Raw genomic sequence first — 24,300 nt, 5'->3', positions numbered from 1 at the left:
TACTTTTTATCCTATAGGATTATTTAGTTTGTTTTCACATGTTAAGGTGAATATTTCATCACGTTTTCTAGCTACGTATAAATCTTAAACAAACCAATTTTAAGTTTTTGGCTAGCTACAAAACGTACATTTTGAGGCAGCTAGCTATAGCTAGCTTTATTTATTCCTATTCTTTTAAAGTTTTTATTCAGTTTGGTATATTATTATTTATTTTTATGTTGAAGTTGGGTCTACCTATCTAGCTCCTTTTAGCTCTACCTCTGGCTAAGAAGTGAAAGTAGCTAAATGCAGTTATAGGCAGCTACCAATTTTATTACTGCTATGAAAGCTTATGCTGAAAAATAAAATTGCTGAGTATATATTTTTTTAACTGAACTTGATAACGACAGGCGGTTTCCTGATTTTTTTTAAACTGAAGTCGCGATAAAGTTTTTTTAAAAATGGTGTTATGCCTATACTCATGTGCGACACAGTCTAGATGTACTAAGCGCTTAGTCCGGTGGTAACAACGGGCTGTTTCCTGTGTTTCTGTTTAACCGAAGTTGTGATAACGTTTTTTACAGAAAAAAAGTACACACTGTTTACCTATACTAAGCGCTCAGCTTAACATTTTTTTGAACTTTTCCCGGGAACATTCCCTGAAAAATAAAGAAGGTTGGCCAGCTGCTTTCGCTATGATGGGGTAACATTGAATTGTAATCTGGGTTTTTATTTTACCTAAGCTGTCGAAAGTTATTTTTTGAATAGTATATTACACCGGAAACACCATAAAGTTGTGTGCACTTCACTTGATTTTCTACACACTATATGGCTGTACTAAAGCGCTTTACTTGAATGTGTGGCACAGTTGACGGTTCTTATTAATCACTCAATCTGGTGTTTAACACTGGGTAACACAGCTACTTGTGGCTTAACCCGGCATTTCAACAGAGTGTATTCTGTGTTGTGTAAACCAAAGCTTCAATAGTTTTTTGAATAGGGTCTTAAGCCTAAACGCATGTGTCGCACGATTTACCTGTACTAAGTGCTCAGTCCAGTGTCACAATTAATTTGTTAACCTTTACTGAAACTTATTTCGCAAAATAAAATAAAATTGACCAATTGTTTTTCCTATGACGGGGTAACAAATGGTTGTAAATTGTGTTTTTATTTTAGCTAAAGTTACAGTAGAGTTATATTTTCAAAAATACACTACAGCCGAAACACTATAGTGTTGTGTGTGCTTTACTCGATTAACGACATACTGCGTACCTGTACTAAAGCGCTCCACCCGACCGTGTAGTACAGTTTACGGCTCTTATTAAGCGCTCCACATAGTGTTCAATAGCGGGTCACACCTTGACTTGTGGCTTACCGCGGCGTTTCGACGCCGGGTTTCCCGGCTAGTCTCTTTAATAATAGCCGTATTCCGTCTGTCTGTGTGTCCGCGAAAGCGGCGTCGTCTTGTAACGGAAACACGAAATTTTTAAAATGCGCACCAATACCAAAGGCGATATTTTTCTGTCCACTTTGTTGCAACGGGTTAATTTAAAGGACAAGCGTCCCCGTGGATTTTTCCACGGGCTAACAACTATCTCTTTAATAATAGCCGTATTTTGTCTGTCTGTCCGCGAAAGCCGCGCCCTGTTACGGAAACACGAAATGCGATATATAAAGGACAGGCGACCCCGTGGATTTTTCCACGGGTTAACGGCTAGTCTCTTTAATAATAGCCGTATTTTGTCTATCAGTCCGCGGAAACCGCGTCTTGTTACAGAAACACGAAATGCGATATATATAAAGGACGGGCGACCCCGTGGATTTTTCCACGGGTTAACGGCTAGTCATTTAATATTATTATGTGTTGGTTATTGGCATATGATATCATTTTATATGATTATGTGTTGGTTATTGCCATATGACTTAGGGAATTTCCCTTTGGTCGACGTCGACTGCACCAGAAGGAACATTTCTCTATCTCTCCGCCCCGCTATTTTTATCACACGGCTATCAGAAGGGGACTTATTAGGAACAAGGCGTAAAAAATAACAATAGATCCAGATCAACTTATTGATAAGTTGGTAGCTTTTGTTTTACATGTTTGCTGTTTTATATGAGACATCCACACAAGGCTTCTGATATCATAGCTATGGATGAGACTCCTGTATGGGCAGATATCGTTTCTTCTAAAACAGTGGAAGGTTAGGGAAAAAGACAATGACCGTAAAAACAACTGGTCATGAGAAATCTCGTGTTTCTGTGTGCCTTGCAGCAAAGGCTGATGGCAGTGAGACAGCCGCAATGGATAACCTCATGCAACAGAAAAATAGGATGATTGGCTAGCGGAAGAAGGAATTAAAAAGCTCACTGCTGGGGGAAACTTAAAACTTCCACCTGACGTACAATCGGAAAATGGATCCTGAAGGCGTGGGAAAAAATTACTCCTGAAACTATCAAAACCTCTTTTAAGTAATGTGCACTGAACCTTGCGACAGACGGGTAAGAAGACGATCGTATTCACTCCTTTAAGGACACGGGAAAGCGGGAAAGGACATTTTAAAAAGCCAGCTTTTAATTTTAACTGAGGAAGATACTGATCCATTCCAAATAGATGAAAATGACGTTGTCACAGCAACACCCGAATTAGATGTTCGTTTAAAGTAAAAAGAAAGAAATGAAATAACACATTTTACATGTTTTTATTTTGGTAAAGTTAATAAGCTCCTTTGCTTAAATAACCGCCCCTGCCGAATAAGCGTCCCCTCCCTAAACATAAAAATTTTTTTTAGTGCCCCGGGCGCTTACTTCGTCATTTACGGTATACTAACTCATCTACTCCGAACAATTTCTTGTAGTCTCTTTTTTCTCTATTTTTTACAGTTTGTCAGACTCTCTTTCAAGGATACACACAATACTACCCAGAAAAAGCTGACAATGGCAGACAAGCAACCCCAAACTACTGAAAATCTAAGTTTTACCAGAATACATTGTTTGTGTCAGCTGTCTGTCTGAACAGCAGTCTCATGGAAAACAAAAATTTTTTGGTTGTTGTGAAGCTGACTCAAATTTCGAGGCGGATACAAATAGAATCCTATACTCAGATAACTTCCGTACATAAGTACAACGGCATCATAGAAATGACACACAAATACAAACAATGTTACAGGAATCTTGGTCTCATAATTTTGTAACACCATTATAAGAAATATAATTTACCACCCACCAAGAATTTTAATGGCGGAATCTGACATACCACACCAGGCTGCCACTGTACGAAACTTTGTATTCAGTTCACAAGGGTTTTTGAGATTAATATATAAAAAGGCTGATACGTAATTTCGTCACTACTAGACAGCACAAACAAAGACTTTGTCTGGCACTCCGAAACATTAGGCATTGTCTGACGACCTTGACTGGACATAAATCTCCTTCAACGTTAGCCAGTCGGATTTTGATTTCCTGCCTAAAAAAGTCTGTTTTGGATGGTTTGATAAACAAGTTGGCAATTGAAACAACAACAAAGCATGGGTTTTATTTAAAAATTTACAGTGGTGTCGCAATAATGATTGTCTATGACTGATAATACCTGTATGCAAATTATATAAAAATTTGATGACAATGGCTAGTATTTTGTTTTAAAATGGACGTAACAATAAGTGCCACATAAATTTTTAGGTATTGTCCTAATATATAATGGGGAGTCGCTGCTGCTGAAATATTGTTGCCAAGAAAATTTTGTCTAATGGGGTGACACAAGGCGTTGGGCGCTGGAACGCAAATTTGGACCTGGCTTCTGTGACCTGCTGGAGCTACAAGTTACGGGATGTTCCTGCATTCCTGATCCAAATGACTTAGTATCCCATAATCACCGATTTGCCAAAAAGAATTTTGCACATATAGTCCAGAGCTTGTTATCACTTCTATCACAAAACATCTTAAAATTCAGTATTTCTTTCACATTCCTTTAGATTGTCATATCGTCTTCTTTCAAATTATCTTGCGATGTCTTCCCATTTGTACTATAAGAATCTACAAAAAAAATGTTATTCAGATTTTTTAGTCTACTTAGACCATCTGTGTTTAAAGATATAGTCCATACTTTACTTCTTGCGATTTTGTACATTCATTAACCTGTCTTGACAATTCCTTCTTAAAGATAACAGTTTACGCAACATAGCTTTATCACAAGGTGAGAAGTTGCAATAAGTAAATACAAGCCTGCCAATGCTTTATCAAAACGTTCTATTATAATTGCATTGTTAGCATTCGTGATGTGGTCCAGTTTCTGCGTAACGCGGTAAAGAAAAATCTTATCCCTTTTCTGACTTTGATGATTTGTTTGATTCAAAGTGTTTGGAGACTGGGAATTTAAAGGTTGCCTCCGACGTTATAACAAGTTCATCTTAACCGAAAGAAACCATTAAAACATTATAGAAAAAAGTATTATTTAATGATTTACTTGCAAAATAAAAGCATAAACACGATTTACGTATTCCATGTTTTCATAAAACCTTGTGCTTCGACCACCATCATTGCAGCATTAAAAACACGCTTCAAAATCTTGAAAAAAACATCAGGATACCTCCTGACGTCACAAGAGCCAAAACCACACCGTCTTTGCAGCATGAAAACGACGAAGCGAGATTTCTATATGAAATTAATTATTAAGAAGTTGTTCCGTTATCACAATTCTAATTAGCTTTAAAAATATTTTCTTTTTCATATTGTAAACATGTTTTTTGATTGGGTGTCCCTACTCTCCAGTGGAGGATTCGAAGTATCGTATAAGAAAGGATGTTGTGTGGGTAAAGGGATGACCTAAGAAACAAGGGCTTAATCAGACGCACAGGCCTTGTTTCTTATACCGCTTTCTGCTCGGGTAGTGAAATTGATCCGTGATAGAATCAAAACAACCCGACCTGGCGTAAGCGGTCAGTCATTACGAAGGGTCTGTTTATAACGAAAGGGTTACCTCTAAATAATTCTTTCTAGATTTGTTTGTTGACCATGCTTAACAGATTTGGTTAGTGATTGATAACAAACCACAAAAGATTATTAGCGAGGTGAAAAGGAAAGGGAAAAAATGTACTGCCTTGTTGCTAAAGAAGTGATTTTATGGGCAAATATAATTGGTAGGTGAAAGGCACCTGTAATTGCCGTCCGGGAAAAAAACGAGCCTTCATTACCCCTGCCGAAAGGCCCTGTAGAGAGAATATTTTTGAAAACTCAATTAAATACTCACAAATTGCATCATTTTGTTTTACTTTTTATTTTATGTAATTTTTACATATTATTTTTTATTTTTTTTAATTTTTTTAATTAAGTTAAAATACATTTTCGGCATCATGGAAAACCCATGTTAACTCATTTTCAGGAACTAAACGCCCTTCCATATATTCTGTGTATACCCCGTCAGGCTCTGGATAAGCATCACGAATTTTTGTCTCTGCACATGACGGGATGACCCTTCGCACAGATTTGCCAAGTCTGTTGTGAACCTACCACGTGAACTGTCGGTAAAAAGCATAGCAATATGTTCTAAAAGAAAAATGTTAACCTGAAATATCAAACTTATGTTCTTATAACCCATATTTCTATAAACAGCTTGTTTTGACTGGAACAACATGTACTTACTTATTGGGAACGTCATTTCTTAGAGAAAGATATGTCGATTCTCTATCATACATCCAACCAAAGCAGTCCAGAGATTTCCTTTCTAAAACAATAGGGTCGAAATCTTCGTGATTGACTATACAGTTTATTTCTAAAGAATATATTTTTAATAACTTAATAATCAGCATATAATGTTTCGTATATCCCGCTAAAAAGTACACACCTTGTAGGTTATATATATGACTTGATTCCAGTTCGTGACAGCAAAAACATTCAGTTTCAGTGCTCATTTGACGGCAATTGTTGCATTTACACCACGATGTAGCGTCAAGGTTAATCCTTAATTCTGCTATTTCCCCATCGCTATCACTGTCATATGTCACCCACGATGAGTCTGACAAATCCCCCCTACGTTTAGGTTCAAACTGGAAGCCAAGTACAACGTTAGAACATTCTGATTCCGACTCATCCAAAGAAGACATAATTATTACAGTACTTAACAAACGTGTTGCTTTTAAAAGAAAACAAATAATTCTGCATTAAGCAAACAACAAAATTTTTTTCTATCGTTATGAACCATCTATATCTCATAAATATTTAATACTTCGAAACATATGAACAAGGCATTCTAAACACGAATTAGTCAGTAGAATATATCACCGTGAGGCATCCTATAATTCTTTGGTCCTTGTGACGTCAATTATGCAGCCATTATGAATTTCAAAGTTCGAGAAGAAGCGTGAGCATGATAAAGCCGCATGAAGTGAGGTAGCTCAAAATTTGAAAGTTTATTTACAATTATTTGCTGTACTAAACTTTTCTGTAAAAAACGAATGTTATTTTCTTAAATACTTATATGAATAGAACTTAATTAGGTAGCATCATTAAAATGTCGGAGGGAACCTTGAAGGAAGGACAGCTAATAATAAATTAGTAAATCCATATACAAATTTTGTCCTAAATTTATGGTATCTCACAATCAAAACAGGAAATTTTATCATAAAAAGCCTAAAATAAGACAGTAATTAACTATAAGAGTACCCTGGTTTATTTAGGCATTCAATAACAGTGCAAAAACATTTGAAAAAAACGTTTATATATTTGTACAGCCCGTAACATCGGTATGAACCTAATGAAAACTGATCAGTGAAGCATAACAAATTAAATCTTGTACCTCACTTTCTGCATGTTCACCTGTTTTTTATTTGTTCAGAATATGAAGAAAAATATCCGATTTTTAAATTGGGTAGGTAATATTTATCATTTTTGAATCCAGTTCAATTAATTGTAAAATGGTTTACATGTAGTATGGAAAGTAATAAAAATGTTTCAGTTCGTCGAATGCTGGATTTAGAATTTTCTTTGCGATACTTTTAAGTACACAGTTGTACCTGGTGTGAAATCAATGCGTGCTCGTGATAAACTGTTAATTCAAGCAGTTCCATGATGAGACACTATTACAATGTACTGCTTGTTCTTTTTCTCTCCTGCCATCTCTGCAGGTGTAGTAACTCAACAAAGACGATGCATAATCAAACTCTAGAAGAAATTAAAACTCACGGTGGTACGAAACACTCAGATCCGCATTCTAAGAAAAAACATAAAAAAGTAAAATATAACCTTTCAAATGTTTTTAACCAATTGCAACCAGATACATATGAACCTTCGCAAAACACTTCAGCAAATAGAAACACGACAAAGAAATTTGATATTTTACAACAGGTTTATAGTCGATTAGCTGCTAATAGAGGAAGGCCAAGTAATGACATAATTAATCTTCCAGGTGCTATTCATGTGTACGGACCACCTCCCAAACACAAAATGGGAGCACCACAGCTACCCGAAGCTGCGGAGCCATTTCGTGTTGTGGCAACGCCACACTTAAACAAAATCAACCCCTTTAATAGCGCAGGTAGTTTTATGCAACAGAGGTTTAATTATCACAGAAAAATGCCTTTTCATTACTTTCAAAATAGAAGACCTTACGTTTTTAACACAAGACCGGAACATATGTATATGCCATATACGCATCATTATCACAGGGAAGAGTTTCATCCGTTTATGTCATCAAGAGGAACGTCAAATATACCAGAAAACAGAATTTTTCACGAAATGCAGCAGCCAGATCAAACTTTTAATAACAATATGATAAGTCCAATACAAACACCAGTATATAATAGGGCAATGAATGAAGGCGTTCAAAGTTTTATAGGAAGGCAGGATTTGAAAGACATTTCTGAATTTGATGGTCACAGAGAACCTCATGAATTCACAGAGGGTCCGAGTATGATACAAGGAGGTTTAATGGGCAGAGAAATAAGTCCTATGGTAGTTACAGGGCCAACCGAAAGAAATATAAATTTGCACGAACCCAATATTATACCTATGCAGCAACAGATATATAATCCAGGTCCGGAACATCACCGATTTGAGCCCGGACAAGAATTAACTGTTGGTCCTCAGCAAGAATTCACCAGTAAAACAACGGACCATTTTTATCCTAAACCGAAAACATACGAGATGCAAAATCCAGGTGTTATAACAAGCCCTGAGGAAGAAAATCAATTTGTTCCGTCTTCGTCTAAAGATATACAAGGTAACATTGATGTTCAAAGTCAAACTGGCCAAAGTAACGATATAATATATCAAGATGGGATTGATCAACAGCCAGTACAACACGTGTTTCATAACCATCATCAAGTCACCAAGCACCATCACTATTGTAAGTAGATCGTTTCTCTGCAAGAAAAGCTTCAGCATTTCTTTTATTATTTTAATTTCTTTAAAACATACTTTTAAAAAATCTTAATTTGTTCTTAAGATTTTTGACTTACAACTTTTGATAATTATGCTAATTAATGCATGAGATCATATATTTGATATAAATGAAGTGCTGTCTTAAGGATTAATAAGTTATATGTGGTGTTTAAATATCTTTTTACCAATCCATTGATATTTTGAACAGATACTAATAATAACATATGGTTAACCTAATTATCATTCATACCAGCAATTTCTCAGCATCTAACTTATGATGTCATAATTCTGCATAATTAGCTAAAGTTTCAAGGCTTATATCTCGAAAAAATAAAGATTTTTCCAAAAGGTAAAAAGATTCATAGACAACTTTTAAAGCTCTTTCATATTAAACCATTATGTTTTTTTACAAGCTTAAACCGTAGCGCAGATCTACCTTGAAAAATAAGCAACTGCAAGCACAATCATTTCATCGTAAGGAGCTTTTTGTTTTGCACTAAGTTGCACTAAGTGAAGTTCGCGAATTATGAAACAATTTCTCCGATTATATTTTTTGATAGACGAAGGAACCGCGCCTTTCTTTATTTTAAGAATTAAAACCACAAATAGTATGTCATTCACTGGACTTTGGTATACTACCTATGCACCGCTTGTGATACCTTGGCAAGACTTTAAGACTGTTACAAATGCATCCAACAATTATTATTCGTGTTGGACGGAATTTCCTAATTTGTATCAGAGCCGATACTATAATGTTCTAATAAACTCCTAAAAAACGCCTATTAAATTTCGTTCTCTAAAAAACGTTCCCTTCATCAGTTTAGAGGGGCGATTATCAGAATCTTTCTGACCCAAGCTATTTGTGTGTTAAAATTATTAGGAAAATATAGGTATGTCAAAAAATGAATATTTGAATTTCATAGTTTGTTAAGAAACGCCAAATCCTTAATTAACGCTCCAATAAGCCTCCCATTAAAATATTCTTAATATGAATTGAGTGCACGTTCAGAATATGAATTTTTGTACGCTGATGTTCCAGGGAAGGGTTAATCAGGGATACATTTTGTACTTAACTCGGTTGAAAAAAATATATTGGATGTAACTGTACTTAGATGAATAAAACCTGAAAATTTGGCTTGATGAAGCATAAAATATTGGTCGAAAATTTTGGTCAAGAGAAAAATTCATTCCTCTAACATCGAAAGTTTGCAATGGTGGATGCATCAAGTTCAGGTCCCGTGAGGAGGAGCCACGGGGACGGAGGAGCAACCAAGGTGATGTATAAGGAGTCAGCATGGTTGGGTCATACACCATAGACATTCTATAATGTCAGGGGACTTGCCCGCCTCTTTTAAACTTTTATTACTTTTATTTTTCATAATAAAATTGAAAAAAAATATAGTGACAATTTTAATAATATATAAACACACATCATATTGGCAATAGGGCAACCTATAACTTATATATGACTAACTTATCTAAAATTAATTTTAAATAATTAACAGCATAACAGTGATCCTGATGTCTCAACAAAAAAAAATTATCAGGCAAACCTCTCACCCAGTGTTGACAGTTATGTAATTACGAGGTCCTTTACTACGGGTATATTGGTGGTTACTGATGCATTTATTACTCATTCAAATAAACTTTTAAAATGTGCTTATACGAAACAACAAGCACATCCTGAAATTAGGGTTTAAAAAGAAGGGTCATAATAATTCAAAAGACGTTACCATAACCAGCATATTGTTGAAAATGATCGTTGCGCTTCTCGTTAACACTTTACCCTGATAAGTTTTTCTGTGAAAATTCTGCATTTGGTAGTTCGAAACTGTTTATTCACTTTAGTTCCTCCATGAACATAAAAAAGTATCTGAACAAGTAGGCGAAATGATTTTCGATTTAGCACCAAAAGATCTCGTCGTAAACACTGAACATGTGTCACGCCATTTAAATGTTTTGATATACATATTTTTTTGGCTATTCTGCTTTGTCTTGTTATTTTAATAACAATATTTTAGTAAAAGCACGCTGCTACCCAAACCCCTGCAGAAACTCTGGAACATGCACTGCACTTGAGCATGGGTATGAATGTACGTGCAGTATTGGTTTCAAAGGTGTTCACTGTGAAGGTATTTCTGCTTTTATGGACAACCATCACTTCGAAATAATGTAGAATATTTATTCGTATGATTACTTTATTTCATGTTATTGCACTATCTGTTCAAAAATATCAATCTTTATGAAACCAGAACTTTTCCATCGGACAAGAAAGATTTGCATCAGGAAATTGGGTGAGCCAAGAGATTAGGTGACATAAAATGGGAAATCAATCCTATTAAAAGAAATAATCGAGAAAGGAAAGGCACTTAAGCGAGGGGCGGGCACTTAAGCGATGAATTACGATCACATTTAGCATAATTTTAAATTTGTGAACAAAGTTGTAGCGACAGAGATAAGTCTTTAAAATTGTGAATGCTATTTTATCATTGTGCATTTGTAGAAATTAATCCTTGTCAACCGAATCCATGCAAAAATGGCGGATATTGTTATGAGACAGGAGAAGGGTATAAATGCACTTGCATAAAAGGATATAAAGGAGAATATTGCGAATGTAAGTAGCAATTCTTTTTTCGAACGTCATGATGTAATTAAGGTACATTATCAACTAAGCTCCTTCACTTTATCCATTCTTCTTTATTAATCTTTGTTTATTAGTTCTTGACAGATGTCATCCCAGTCCATGTCACAACGGTGGCAAGTGTGTTGAAGTTGAGGATGATTTTCACTGCTCGTGTCCAGCTTCTTTCAGAGGACGATATTGTGAAGGTAATATTACTTTTGTTCTGTAAATTTTTTTGACATCTCTGTTGCATAATTAGAGAAAAACAAACTTCAAAATTAAGAGCAGCTTTTTAGTGTCAAAAAGGCCAATTTTTTTTCAATATTATTTTAACTGTCATAGTACAAATACAAATGTTACCTAGTTGTAACATTCAACTTGTCACGTCTAAAGGCTGGTTGTCACTACCGTCTTAACCCTATTCGGTCCGGGGGGGTCCGCCCCCCCTGATGGTTTTTTTTAATAACTCCTGATTGCTTTCTTATATGGCTATGATACTTACTGAGTTTCAACATTTATCTATTAGACACCTGCATGCTAAATTTTTAGGTCCCATACCTTTCAGAGGCTTTGATATTGGCCATTACTCGAAAGTACCCCTAAAATCTCTATGAAATCCTTATAATGGGGAAAATATAATAACTCCTGTTAGGAATATCCTTAGAACTTGAAACTTGCAACACAACTTTGTTTCATCAAGAAAAATCATTTTGAATAATTTTGACACGTGACTAATCCGATTTCCTGATTTTTTCGGATTTTACCCGAAAATCGGAAAAAACGGATTTTTGGGCAATTTTTGGCAATTTTTTATCCGATCCATGTAAAAACCGGAAGATATGTTAAAAAAAATTTATTTAGCTTTCAGAAACTTCAAACAGAATGTAAAGATTCGCTCTAGAACAAAAGTAATTATATTTTAAGCAGATAGTGGCATTTTAAACAAATTTCAAGCTTCTAATGACGTCACAGAAAATGTGCTGACGCAAGCAAAAATTTATTGCCGCCATTTTGTTTCTTTTATGACGTACTATAAGTGTGCCAAGTTTGATTCAATTTGAACAATCCTATGAAAAGTTATTGAGGGGGGGGGGCGGAATCCGCCCCCCCCCCCCCCCCCCCGGTCATAGTATATTCGAAAAACCCCGGACCGAATAGGGTTAAGGCTTACGTTAAGACGATCTTAAGCCTTAAGACAGTGGCTTACGCTAGTGTGAATCACAAAGTTCGATTTTTCTGTCTTGAGCCTTAAAACAGTGTCTTAAGCGTTAAGATTGATATCAAATTTTTAGCTTGGGACAGGTTTTTTTTTCAAGAAAACAGAACAAAACAGGTGAAAACAAAATGGCGTCGACCAGTTTTCATTAATAGACAGAGAGGTAAGAGAAAGGTGTTAAACAATCATGGACATATATTTCACTGAAATTTTTTAAGCAAGCTTAATTCGTTATTCAACTGTTCAAAAGCTATTCTATTTATAACGGATGTTATTTAATTTTTTGCTATTTGCCTTTGCCGTACATTCAATGCTTTCATTTCGCTTGCCACGTATACTTGCCAAATATATCATCCTCAGTATCCTCTTTTTCTTTTTTTTGTCAATGTTTCAGCCAATTTTTTATATACAGTGATTACTTCCAGAAGTGTTGCTTCCCTCACCTTTTTGTCGTTTATTTTTTATCTACTTTCGGTGCTCAGTGGCTTGCGAGATGAAGGATGGTGTTTTAGATATGAGTGTGTTTGCAGTTCTTATTGTAGAAGAAATTGTTGTAATAGTACTTTGTTGTTCAAAAAATTAACTAGCCTCGTTATCAAGCAATAAACGGATATTCCAAAAGGGTTTATTACCGTCAAAAGGTATTTCTGTAGCCACTTCAGCAGTTGATTCTAGCATTTCAATACCTTCTTTGGCTTAAAAGTTGCATTTGCTCTTTCGTTCATATACAGAATTGTCTAACCAATCGATAAAAATGAAAATTCGAGTTGTGTACCTTCTATGCTAAAACCAACAGTTATCTCTTTTCTGGGTAGTTAAAGGTGTCCTTATCAAAAAAATAATAAATTGATTCCAATTAAAGTTCCTCAGTTACAGCTTCACAAGCTTTGTTACTTTTATTTTATTGTGAAAAGATGGTATAGCTTCTGAAATAGAGAAGGGTATTTTTGCACTGAAAAAGTAAGAGCCTCTTCCATTTTTTTTTTTAGTCTTTAAATGGAATGTTTGGCAAAAATAGTTTTGCAGAAAATTTCTCAATTGAAACTTTTTTTCTTAATTTGAACGTTTTTTTCCTATTTCGAACGTCTTGTTTCATTCAAACACTTAAGACGATCTTAGGGCTTAACCCTATTCGGTCCGGGGGGGGGGGGGGGGGGGGGGGCGGATTCCGCCCCCCCTGACGGTTTTTTTATAATAACTCCTGATTGCTTTCTTATATGGCTATGATACTTACTGAATTTCAACATTTATCTAATAGACACCTGCATGCCAAATTTTTAGGTCCCATACCTTTCAGAAGCTTTGATATTGGCCATTACCCGAAACTACCCCTAAAATCTCTATGAAATTCTTATAATGTGGAAAATATAATAACTCCTGTTAGGATTATCCTTAGAACTTGAAACTTGCAACACAACTTTCTTTCATCAAGAAGAATTATTTGGAATAATTTTGACACGTGATTAATCCGATTTCCCGATTTTTTTGGATTTTACCCGAAAATCGAAAAAAAACCGGATTTTTGGGCAATTTTTGGCAATTTTTTATTCGATCCATGTAAAAACCGGAAGATATGTTAAAAAAAATTTATTTAGCTTTCCGAAACTTCAAACAGAATGTAAAAATTCGCTCTAGAACAAAAGTAATTATATTTTAAGCAGATAGTGGCATTTTTAACAATTTTCAAGCTTCCGATGACGTCACAGAAAATGTGCTGACGCAAGCAAAAAATTATTGCCGCCATTTGGTTCCTTTTATGACGTACTATAAGTGTGCCAAGTTTGATTCAATTTGAACAATCCTATGATAAGTTATTGAGGGGGGGGGCGGAATCCGCCCCCCCGGTCATAGTATGTTCGAAAAACCCCGGACCGAATAGGGTTAAGACAAAATATCAAAATTTTTTGATATTTTGTCGTAAGCCTTAAGATAGTTACTTAAAGCTTACGACGATCATCTTAACACAAATTAGCGTTAACATTTATTTGACATAACTCTTAAAATCTAAAAATTTTTGATATTCGTGTTAAGCCTAAGACGATAAAAAAGAACTAGGCTTACATCGTAATTACTGGGTTAATATTCAATCACATTCCATTTAGGTATGGATTATTGCTCAGGCAAACCTTGTAAGAATGGGGGCAGCTGCATCAACGTGGATGACAAGTATGAATGTGTGTGTGGAGAAAATGCAAAAGGTGAAAATTGTGAAGGTAAGAGATTAATAAAAAGCTTCATTTAAAGATTAGATAAAATGTATTAAGTATTTAGTATGAACTGATTTCTTCTGCATATCAAAATCACATCAAATTAATAATGCCCTAATTATAATAATTTAGAAAAATGTCCAACTTCCCCAAAACACGCCCCCTTCCCCCAAAAAATAGACAAAATAAACAAAACAAACAACGACAAAAATTGATTTCCTTTTAATTGAATTATTTTTTGTGTCGTAAAATCGAATAAGAAAACAAAGTACAAAATTAACGAGAAATATTTAAAGAAATATATTCAACTTTTCACGCTTGACTGACCTAATGAATGAGCTACCCAATCAAACTGTTTCAAAACAAACGCCAGTATATATTGAGTATGATAAATTTTGCAAACTAAAAAATATTCAAGAATATGAAAAATAAGAATACATTATACTTTGATTTAATTATGAAGTAAAAAATATAATGAGAAATAAAAGCTCTAAGACCTTTAGCTTGGTTATTATGATGGATGTTCTTGTTGACAATGATATTGTAATACAAGTGTGTGAAATTGATGATGGAAAATAGCCTTTGTGTTCATCTTCTGGAGAGGAATTCTTCTGAATTTTTATACGCGTTTTTCTTTTTTTAATTTCTTCTTTATTTCTTTATTGACTTGTAATCGAGGCTCGTTTTAGTTTTCTGTCAAATCGAAAGTATATAATAGTCTATTTTGTGAACTTAGTAAAAAATGTCTCTGTCTCAATGTACCTATCTTGTATAACTTACACCAGGATAGAAAATATGGACACGTGTCATTGGAAGAGAGATATTAAATAACAAATTAAGAATGGGATTGGATCTGCATGTTGCCATAGTTTTGTTTGCAGTAATTTTTCTGGGTTTGTGTCATGCCAGGCTACATAATCACTCTCGAATTATCCGAAAATATGTAAAACATGACTCGATAGACAGTATACAAAAAGTTGACAAACAGGGGAGAATCCATATTTTTCCACCACCTCTCCATAAAAAGCTAGTACACTCAGTGCCGTATCGAAAGCACGTGTTAAGACATCGGAATAAAGCGAAGAAAAGAGAAAATGTTCATTTCAATCAATACTTGTCCGATTCGGAGATGGAATCGAATCCTACCGAAATACAAAACGAGGAGAATGATGATGAAACAAATGAGTATCACGACAACGAATCGTCACGCACTATAAATATCGTACCAAATGTACACGGTATACGCATTGGTAACATGCGAGGGATCCGTCTAGGCTCGCATTTGCGCAGCATCCACGCACCACCGAATGTAAGGGGTGTTCACATTTCATCAAATACGCATGATGTGACAATTCCAGGCAATACAATTGAAGTTGAGGGACATGAATTGGAGTTTGATGGACATACCTTACATGAGGTGGATGGAAATGGGTTAGATGAGATTACGCATGCTTCGCATGCTAATTTCGATGACGGTGGAAACGACGTTGAACATGTGGAACATGTTGAGCATAATATTAACCATATAATTCATTCTCCTCCAGAACTGCGACCTCATCGTCGTATCTCACATTATTATGATGCTCCTACACAAGTTGATAAGTACACTCCTCCACAGCACTTAAATATTCATGTGCATGAATATGAACAAGTAGGTAAGCACACTGAAAATAACGAAAACTATTTCTGAAAGAAAAAAACATACTTGCCTACTTGTATATAAAGTTTCAAAAACTGCTCCATCCAATTTCTTGTAATAATTTGCCCTAACAAAGACAGTGTGCAAAACAAATAACATTATTCAGCGTAAGAGAAATTATTTAGGTGGGATATTCTCATTCTTCAAACGGAAAGGTCAGAGATTAGGTGGAGACGTTGGGACGACCGTTTGAATTGGCATTGTAACATTATTTTTAAAACAGAATGCCAACAAAAAATTTAAATCGTGACACAACAACTGGACTTATATAATTAATATAACTTTTTTTATTCATTTAGATGTTGATCATTGTCATAGTTCACCTTGTCAAAATGGTGGACAGTGCACTGGTTCATCTACTGGATTTACTTGCTCTTGTCCAGAAAGATATTTGGGACCAACATGCCATGGTGTGTACGTTTTATGATTTTTCATTCATTCAGTTTCATTTTTTCTAATTCTCTTAATCTGTTTTTTTGTTTGTTTTGCTGTTTCATCTAATTCTCAATCTGTTTGCTGTTTTCAAAGTGCATGAAAGTTATTGCGAACCAAGTCCTTGTAACAACAATGGAAAGTGTATAGAAACCGAGTATGGTTACAAATGCAGCTGCCCAGTCGGTTTCCATGGTGACACATGTGCAGGTATTTTTTATTTTAGAATGATTATTCCCCCCCCCCCCCCCAACATATTTTCTTCTACCAAATATCTATCACTTGCCTCTCTAACTTATCTCTCTCACTTTCTCTCTCACGACGTAACGATAACTTCTTAAAATAGTTCGTCACAGTTACAGCAAGTCTGTTGCATTTGAATATACCAACAAAAATAATGTGTTTCATAATATAATACAATGCATTTGATTATTTTAGAGATGAGTCACTGTGCTTCGAATCCGTGTTTAAACAATGGGGCGTGTATTGATACAAAACATGGCTTTCAATGTGTCTGTTCACATAACTATTTTGGTGAAAAGTGTGAAAGTAATCTGCCTATTTTATTCTGTAGTGTAGTGTAAATGTAAGCAGTGTAAATGTTATCAGGTGACTTTTGTCTGTCACACTTCTGCCATACTGTCGTTGGATTTAACAAGAATTAAAGTCTCATAACTAAGGAAAACTTAAAATACTTGTACACTCACAAAACATTTCTCCTCGTTTCCTCACAACTATATCTTATAAATAAAAATGGCTTAAAGGAGAACTAACGATTGATAACAAATTGTGCTTAGAATGTTCATTATAATTAATTTTAATATATAATTAATGTTCATTATAGTTAATTTTTTTATATTTGTAAGTTTTGGTTCTCGAGATATTTGAAGTCAAATACGGTCGCCGCCATGACATTGTCGATTAGGACTTTCTGTTCGGTATAATACCAACTTGTGTGACGTTAGTATGCGGGGATGTAAACAAACGCATTTTAAATGAACGATGCGATGGAATGCATTAACTTTATTATGAATTTATTTTTGTGTTATTTCTGTATCAAAACGTCTTGAAAGACAACAGGTACTTCATTTAATTTGCTAGACTTATAAATAAAGCTTCAAATGGTTATGTGCAATAAAGCGTATTGGGAGTGATTTTGTAATAGCAAAACAAAACAAAAACAGTCTCAAAGTTTTTCTTTGTTTGCCTACTTTCGCATGTTGGTAAATTGTTGAAAATTATTTTTTCCACAACGTTGTTGTTTTACTGGAATTTAACTTATCTTCTTCATCCTTCGAACCTCGCGATAAATTATAGTCCCTCTTGGAAGAACAAGAAGTAAGTGCATCCTCACAAGTCCTGCCGTGTGATTTTGTTCGATAATGGTGGCGACCGTTAATGTAATTATGGCTTTACAGGGACGAAATTTGGAAATAATAAAATGCGAAAAATGTTTTCGTGATATGTAAGAATGTTTTTGTTACCACAAAAACATATATGTAGTTTTTCTTGTTAGTTCTCCTTTAAGATTCTTTTTAATCTTTTTGTTTGTTTTTTGTGACGGAAAAAATGCATATATTATGTCATCTTTTTATAATGATATTTTTTGAAGATTCAAAACGACTAAAATCTTATTTTCGGTCAAATAAACGGAAAATAATAACGCAAGGTCACGAAAAATTTGCATTTGTTGTCCGTGTTTTTACGACACTCTTTCGTCTGAGCACTGTAATATTTAGATATTTATATTGTGTAGTATTTCATAATCTGAAAGACGATGTTTAATATCATTTTTTTTCATATTTTATGTCAGATCCACACCATTCCTGTTCTCATTGTGATCCAAACGCAGCATGCATTAAGGAGAACTGTGTTTGTTTGTCGGGTTATGTTGGAAATGGTCGTGTTTGTGAAGGTAAAATCAACTATGTTTTCGTTTGGTTATTCACCCTGGCTGGTTTTCGGTTTTTTCTTATGCACTTAAACAACTAACAGCTAACCATGTCGAATATCAGAAGGGAAAGTCTGCTGACTACCTAGAAAATGGTTAAACTAATAAGCGAGGAATACTAATTAATATTTTTCATGCAACTGTGACCGTTTGCACAAGTATGGAAGTATAACGTGGACGAATTACATTTAAAACATTTGCAGCCGATCACAATGTCAATCTATATTCCTATTGATAAATGAATAATTGGACTTCGGAAGGAAATAGGGATGTAAAAAAAAATTTAGTCATTGAATTTAAAGAATGTGGTTAGAAGTTACAGTAGTGTAAAGAGAGGTTTAATCGGTCGTGTACCGTACGAAGAATTCCCAGCGTAGTCCATAATGTGTAAAATGGAAATAATTCAGTAGGCTTTAATTATTATAGTGGACTTCTGGAAAATATGTGAAGCGAACTTCGTTTCAGTTTTGATATAATGTTCCTATTTTATTCGCACTTTTTCAAAGCTACGATTTTTACCTCACCTTTAGCCACGTCACAATGTCATCCAAACCCGTGCGAGAACGGTGGCACGTGTCATGATCGTGACATTGGTTTTGTTTGTAACTGCGCTGGAGGTTTTGTTGGACACAAGTGCGAAGGTATGGCGCATAAGCTCACCAAGTTGTTTAAAACAGCCCAATATTTCTATGTCAAAAGTAACATAAATTTATAAGAAATGCCTTATTCGTACTAATTTTTGCGCCAATGACTTTAGGTGAAAAGAAAAAATAACTCTGTTGTGTAATTAATGTATCAATGCCACTACTAAGTTTATAATTATCATTTCATTCGAGCTTAACGCAGATTTCGCTCAAATTTAGCGTAGATCACTGATTTTCTCAGTTAATTTATCCCTGCACTGAAAGATGAAAGCAAAAAGCAGAAAGTCGAATAGAGCAGAAAGTTAAAAGTTGTTGTGTTATTTTAAAAAATATATTTAAATACATCCTCGTAAATAAAAATACATATTAATGAACATAGTTGTTCTGTTTCAGAGATGAATCCATGCTTCTATAGTCCATGTAAAAATGATGGTCGTTGTAATTACATTGGAGGAGGAGAATATGATTGCGCATGCTCTGGCTCCTTTACAGGCCGTCATTGTGAAGGTTATACTTTATTGAGAATTTTAGTTTCAATTGATAGATAGCGTGGTATTAGTAACCCATAAAATTGTTATAATCTATTCATCCAATAATAAGCAGCCCGGTGTACTTTATTACTAATGCCTAGATCAAAATTAAAACTTAAATTTCCAACGCATTTCTACAGTACACCTTTGCATTGAGAACAAATATTCGCTGTTGGATTCGAAAATAGGATGTATATAAATCTTTTAAAAAAATCATCCGTAACTCTTTTACTTTTAAGTCAGTGCATTCATGTGTTCACAATTATAGATCACAATCCATGCTATCCCAACCCGTGTCGTTATGGTGGAGCATGCCATGTTCATGAGAACACTTTTCAATGTGGGTGCAAGAATAGATATAAAGGCGATTATTGTGAAGGTAACATCTATAAATTTTTCGGTTGTTTAGAAATCTTCTTTAAGCTTGACATCTCGTTCCTGAAAACGTAAAAGATTGTGTTACAAAAATAAAAACTATGTAAATAAAATAACCCAAAAATTCGAGCTAGATTTTTTCTATGAGAATGCGTAAAGAGCATCCCACTTCGCGCATGTATTCGGAGATTTACAGTATGTCTTTCTTCTCTTCACAGTAGACCGTTGCGCGTCATGCGATGACCACGCATATTGCGATGATGGTGCGTGTCATTGTCACACGGGATACATTGGAAATGGATTACAAGGCGATTGTCACAGTAAGTCTATTTAATCTCTTTAATAATAGCTGTATTCCGTCTGTCTGTTTGTGCGCAAGAAACACGTCGTGTTACGGAGACACGAAATGTGCGATATATAAAGGACGGGCGACCCCGTGGACTTCTCCACGGGTTAACGGCTATCTATATTATAATACCCGTATGCGTCTGTCTATCACGCAAAATGGTAACCGCAGTAGCGAGACACACAAAATGCGGCTAATAAAGGACGGGCGAACCCGTGGATTTATCCACGGGTTAACGACTAATTCAAAATTTATAAATATGACATCTTATATGGATTAAGGAATTCATGCTGACGTCCTGCTCCATTATATAATTACAGCATAAGTATGTTAGTCTCACATGTATATTAATATTTCAATACACCTTTCCTGAGACTTATTCTTTTGATGTGCCGCAACTTTTTCTGTTGAGTTTTATAAAAAACGGACAACAGATTTGAATTCCTTATCAAAAATGTCATAAACAAAGAAAATTTCGAAACAATGCAGCAAGTAAACCACCTGCTATTCTAATTTAAAGATTTGTGGCATGTCCAACCTCTTTTTGAAAACGAGGCGGGACATGGTAACTTGAGAATTAAGAAGACTTTAACTGTGATGTATATCTCCTCAAAATAGCACTTTCTGTTGGCGTATCAAGTTAAACTTTTATACAATAAAACAAACTATGCTGAATTCAAATATGGTATTCATATTTTACGAGTTTAAAAAAAGTATGACTCATGGTTTCGGGAAAGGTGTATACAGCATATACACCTGTCATCTATCCACTTGATTGCAGTATATATGACGCATTGTTCAGTTTTTATAGCGTTTTGATTGGCTAAATTACTTGTAATATATGCTATATTTTTATTTTCTACAAAGAAAGAGTGAATTCTACGCTTATCTTTAATTTAACCGTGCAAAAAGCTTAAATCGATTTTCTAATTGTCTAAAGCTCTAATTTCCAGATTGGTTAATAATTCGACTTTAATTTTCATCTATGGCACAGACGACCAATTATAACACTTCATTAAATTATAGCACGGGGTGTGTTGTATTATCTAAACGGTGCAGAACGATTTTCTACAAGTACCGAAAAGGAAATTAAGAATAAACCCGCGCATGTTTTATCATAAATAAAAAAAATTGTTATGACATGTTTACATAAACTATTTTGCAATGTTTTTTTATTTGTTGTTTATGAACCGCAACTGAAATTGAACTTGATTGTAATTTATACCCAATTTATATGATAAACAAGCCAATGACTCGTTCTTAAAGATATGGTCAATTTTTTTGGTTATTTCTTGCTTTAAGTTTCTCGTATATTGTAAACAAGATAAAAAAAAACTCGGCAATGTGCGATAAATACTCCATAATGATATACTCATTCTTCTTATATATTCAACAATGCAACTATATGTTCTGCATACACATACCTTTCACACAATTTATTCACAGTTTCTGAAGTCACATCGACCACAGTTATATCACACGCGCCATGCATACAAAACCCGTGTCACAACGGTGGGACATGTGTCGACCAAGCAGATGACAAGTACAAATGCGTGTGTAAGATTGGTTACGAAGGGAAAAATTGCGAAGAAAAAGAACAGAAAGGTATTATAGAAGTGATGTAGTAGATTTTTTTGAACATGTAGTTTAGTTTATTGAATTATGATACTAATCAAAAATACAGAGATAGTAAAAATGGTGATGTGAAAGTATTTAATTAAAAATTCGAAGTAAAAAAACCTTTTTTAACAAAGAGTTTGAGCTCTAACAAAAACAATGGACCTATTATACATTTTTCAAAAAATTCTGTTCACGTGACCGGCGCACGTGACACATTGGCACGTGAACGCATTTTGCTGTTTAGCATATATCTATTCACAAGTAGCATACATATATAGAGAGCATAAATAAAATATAGAAATACATATACATATAATAATATATATCACATTTAATGTTTTATTACACGTAATGTAATGTATTGTTCAAAACCATCAGATGCCGATCTATTAACTTATTTTCTTTACCGCAACCTCTTTGCTTTATATTAGTGCTGTGTCTCATATTTATCCAGGTAATTAATGTAGTTTCAGATGCCCGACGGAATCTCCAAAACGGAAAGAAAAATGATTTTTTAATATCTTTTAAATTTTTGTACGCAGTACGCTCTTTGTGCAACGAAGATTTTTAGCAGGGAAAAATAGTATCGCAACTAACATTGAGAGGCGATTTTTAAATTGGTTTTACTACATCAACGTTTAACAGATGATGTCTATTTGTCATCAATGCAACAGATTACCGTCCTACGTACATCATACGGACGGATATTTGGTTTTCTTCAATAATATTAGATATTTTCTTAGATTATTTCACTTTTTTACTTTTAACATTTGTTTTTTTTATTTTCTTTTTTCGTGTTTGACTTTCTGTTATCATTATTTTCTTCATTTTTTTTATTACTTTTTCATTTTTTATAAATAATTCATTTTTAACGACAGACAGTTGAGAACGAAAAACCTGCCATACATCCATAACTGGAGGATTTGAAAAATATAAATTCAAAATGGTTGCTGGTTTGAACAGTGTTTCAATTCTTGCAGGTGCGGCTGATCCTTGTTCATCCAACCCATGTCAAAATGGCGCCACTTGTATAAACGAAGGAGACAGCGTTACATGTAAATGCACAGATGGATATTTTGGTAGATATTGTGAGAACGGCGGACGACGTAAGACATCTATACTCGTGCAGTAAAACTCATTTCATCTGTCCCTGAAACTACAGTAATTATTCCAGTTTAGTGCACATTTTTTCGGATATGCATAAATGTTTAGAAATTAAATTAACATTTAAAAGACTGTAGACACACTTATAATCAGGAGAGAATTAATCATTTTGAATTTTGTCTGCACATTTTAAATAAGGTTATGATCCTCTTAAACAAATATCTTTTTTGACACGTTCATTAATTATTGATAATTACTAATTGCAAGGTGGCACCAATAAGTAGAAGGAATCCATTACAATCTCCTTTCCAAGTTATGAATCCGCACTAAATCTACTCTTTTAACGAGTAGAACAGAAGATAATAAATTTTAGTGAGACCTATGGAAGACTTCGCGAAATGAATTTTACTGCATTTACCCACGACAATGTTTTTGTAACGGACACACCTGTTTTCAATGTGTGTTTCATGTACATCTCACACTAGTACAATAAATGTCATATTATGCTTTGTTTTCGGCATAACGAACTTGTTTAGTGGAAATGTAAGGTCACAGCGCAATTTTCTGAAATTGCATGTACAGAAACAGGTTATGCTCTATAACAGGTAAGGCAAATATTTTCACTTCGAAATCGAATTATTTACAGCTGTTCAATCTGCTCCACCCATGTCCGCACCCACGGATGCTATGACAACATTGAAAACGAATCCTTGTCACCCTAATCCCTGTCAAAACGGAGGCACATGTCATGACTTCGACTCGGGAAGAAACTATAAATGCATATGCTCAGTTGGATTTGACGGCTCACATTGTCAAGGTAATTTTTTATCTCGTATCTTCCTCCTGTGTCTGTGAAAGTAATTATCTAAGCAAAAAATAAGAATGCATGATGTATAACAATTATCGCGCTAACGCTCTATTTTCGCTTTTTATTAACTAACACGCACAAAAAATTAAATGTCTATTTTTAATAGACTTTAATGATAGTGCTACCATTGCTACCATAGTACCGCATTTAGTAGGGAAAGCTATCTTAATGAAACTAACTTTGAAGAAAATTAACCTTTGCGGTTGCTGTCTTCAAAAAAAATATTTTGCGATCGCGTGATTTTGAAAACATATACCTAACAAAAAAGACTTTTTTTAGTATAATGGCTAATATTTAGTACATAACTGTATAAATATTTTATTTTCGCGAATTTTT

The 24,300-nt window shown here is 34.5% G+C and overlaps 1 protein-coding gene and 1 long non-coding RNA gene across 6 annotated transcripts in view; one reads left to right on the top strand and one right to left on the bottom strand.

The window, feature by feature from the left end:
- Positions 1-3,485: 3,485 nt before the first annotated feature.
- LOC130646900 (uncharacterized) lies at positions 3,486-4,506 on the bottom strand. Its single transcript, XR_008982785.1, has 2 exons — positions 4,079-4,506; positions 3,486-4,008 (listed from the first exon to the last, which is right to left on the bottom strand). It is a non-coding gene; the product is annotated as an uncharacterized LOC130646900 (long non-coding RNA).
- A 1,684-nt stretch (positions 4,507-6,190) lies between these two features.
- LOC130646899 (fibropellin-1-like) overlaps positions 6,191-24,300 on the top strand; it is a 36,769-nt gene continuing 18,659 nt past the window's right edge. For 2 of the 5 annotated variants that reach the window (XM_057452559.1, XM_057452558.1), the window contains exons 1-16: positions 6,191-8,314; positions 10,371-10,481; positions 10,853-10,963; positions 11,068-11,178; positions 14,291-14,401; positions 16,394-16,504; positions 16,623-16,736; positions 16,965-17,075; positions 18,340-18,441; positions 19,008-19,118; positions 19,515-19,628; positions 19,920-20,030; positions 20,245-20,346; positions 21,819-21,977; positions 22,973-23,098; positions 23,743-23,913. In XM_057452559.1, the coding sequence (XP_057308542.1) occupies positions 7,036-8,314; positions 10,371-10,481; positions 10,853-10,963; positions 11,068-11,178; positions 14,291-14,401; positions 16,394-16,504; positions 16,623-16,736; positions 16,965-17,075; positions 18,340-18,441; positions 19,008-19,118; positions 19,515-19,628; positions 19,920-20,030; positions 20,245-20,346; positions 21,819-21,977; positions 22,973-23,098; positions 23,743-23,913 (3,055 nt within the window). In that variant the 5' untranslated portion in view covers positions 6,191-7,035. The remainder of the gene's footprint in view (positions 8,315-10,370; positions 10,482-10,852; positions 10,964-11,067; positions 11,179-14,290; positions 14,402-16,393; positions 16,505-16,622; positions 16,737-16,964; positions 17,076-18,339; positions 18,442-19,007; positions 19,119-19,514; positions 19,629-19,919; positions 20,031-20,244; positions 20,347-21,818; positions 21,978-22,972; positions 23,099-23,742; positions 23,914-24,300) is intronic. The other 3 variants (XM_057452556.1, XM_057452555.1, XM_057452557.1) reach the window with 3 other exon arrangements.

Source organism: Hydractinia symbiolongicarpus, chromosome 6, assembly GCF_029227915.1.
Source record: "Hydractinia symbiolongicarpus strain clone_291-10 chromosome 6, HSymV2.1, whole genome shotgun sequence".
Lineage (NCBI taxonomy): Eukaryota > Metazoa > Cnidaria > Hydrozoa > Anthoathecata > Hydractiniidae > Hydractinia > Hydractinia symbiolongicarpus.
The sequence above is the reverse complement of the archived record's forward strand: the minus strand, read 5'-3'. Positions and strand labels throughout refer to the sequence as shown.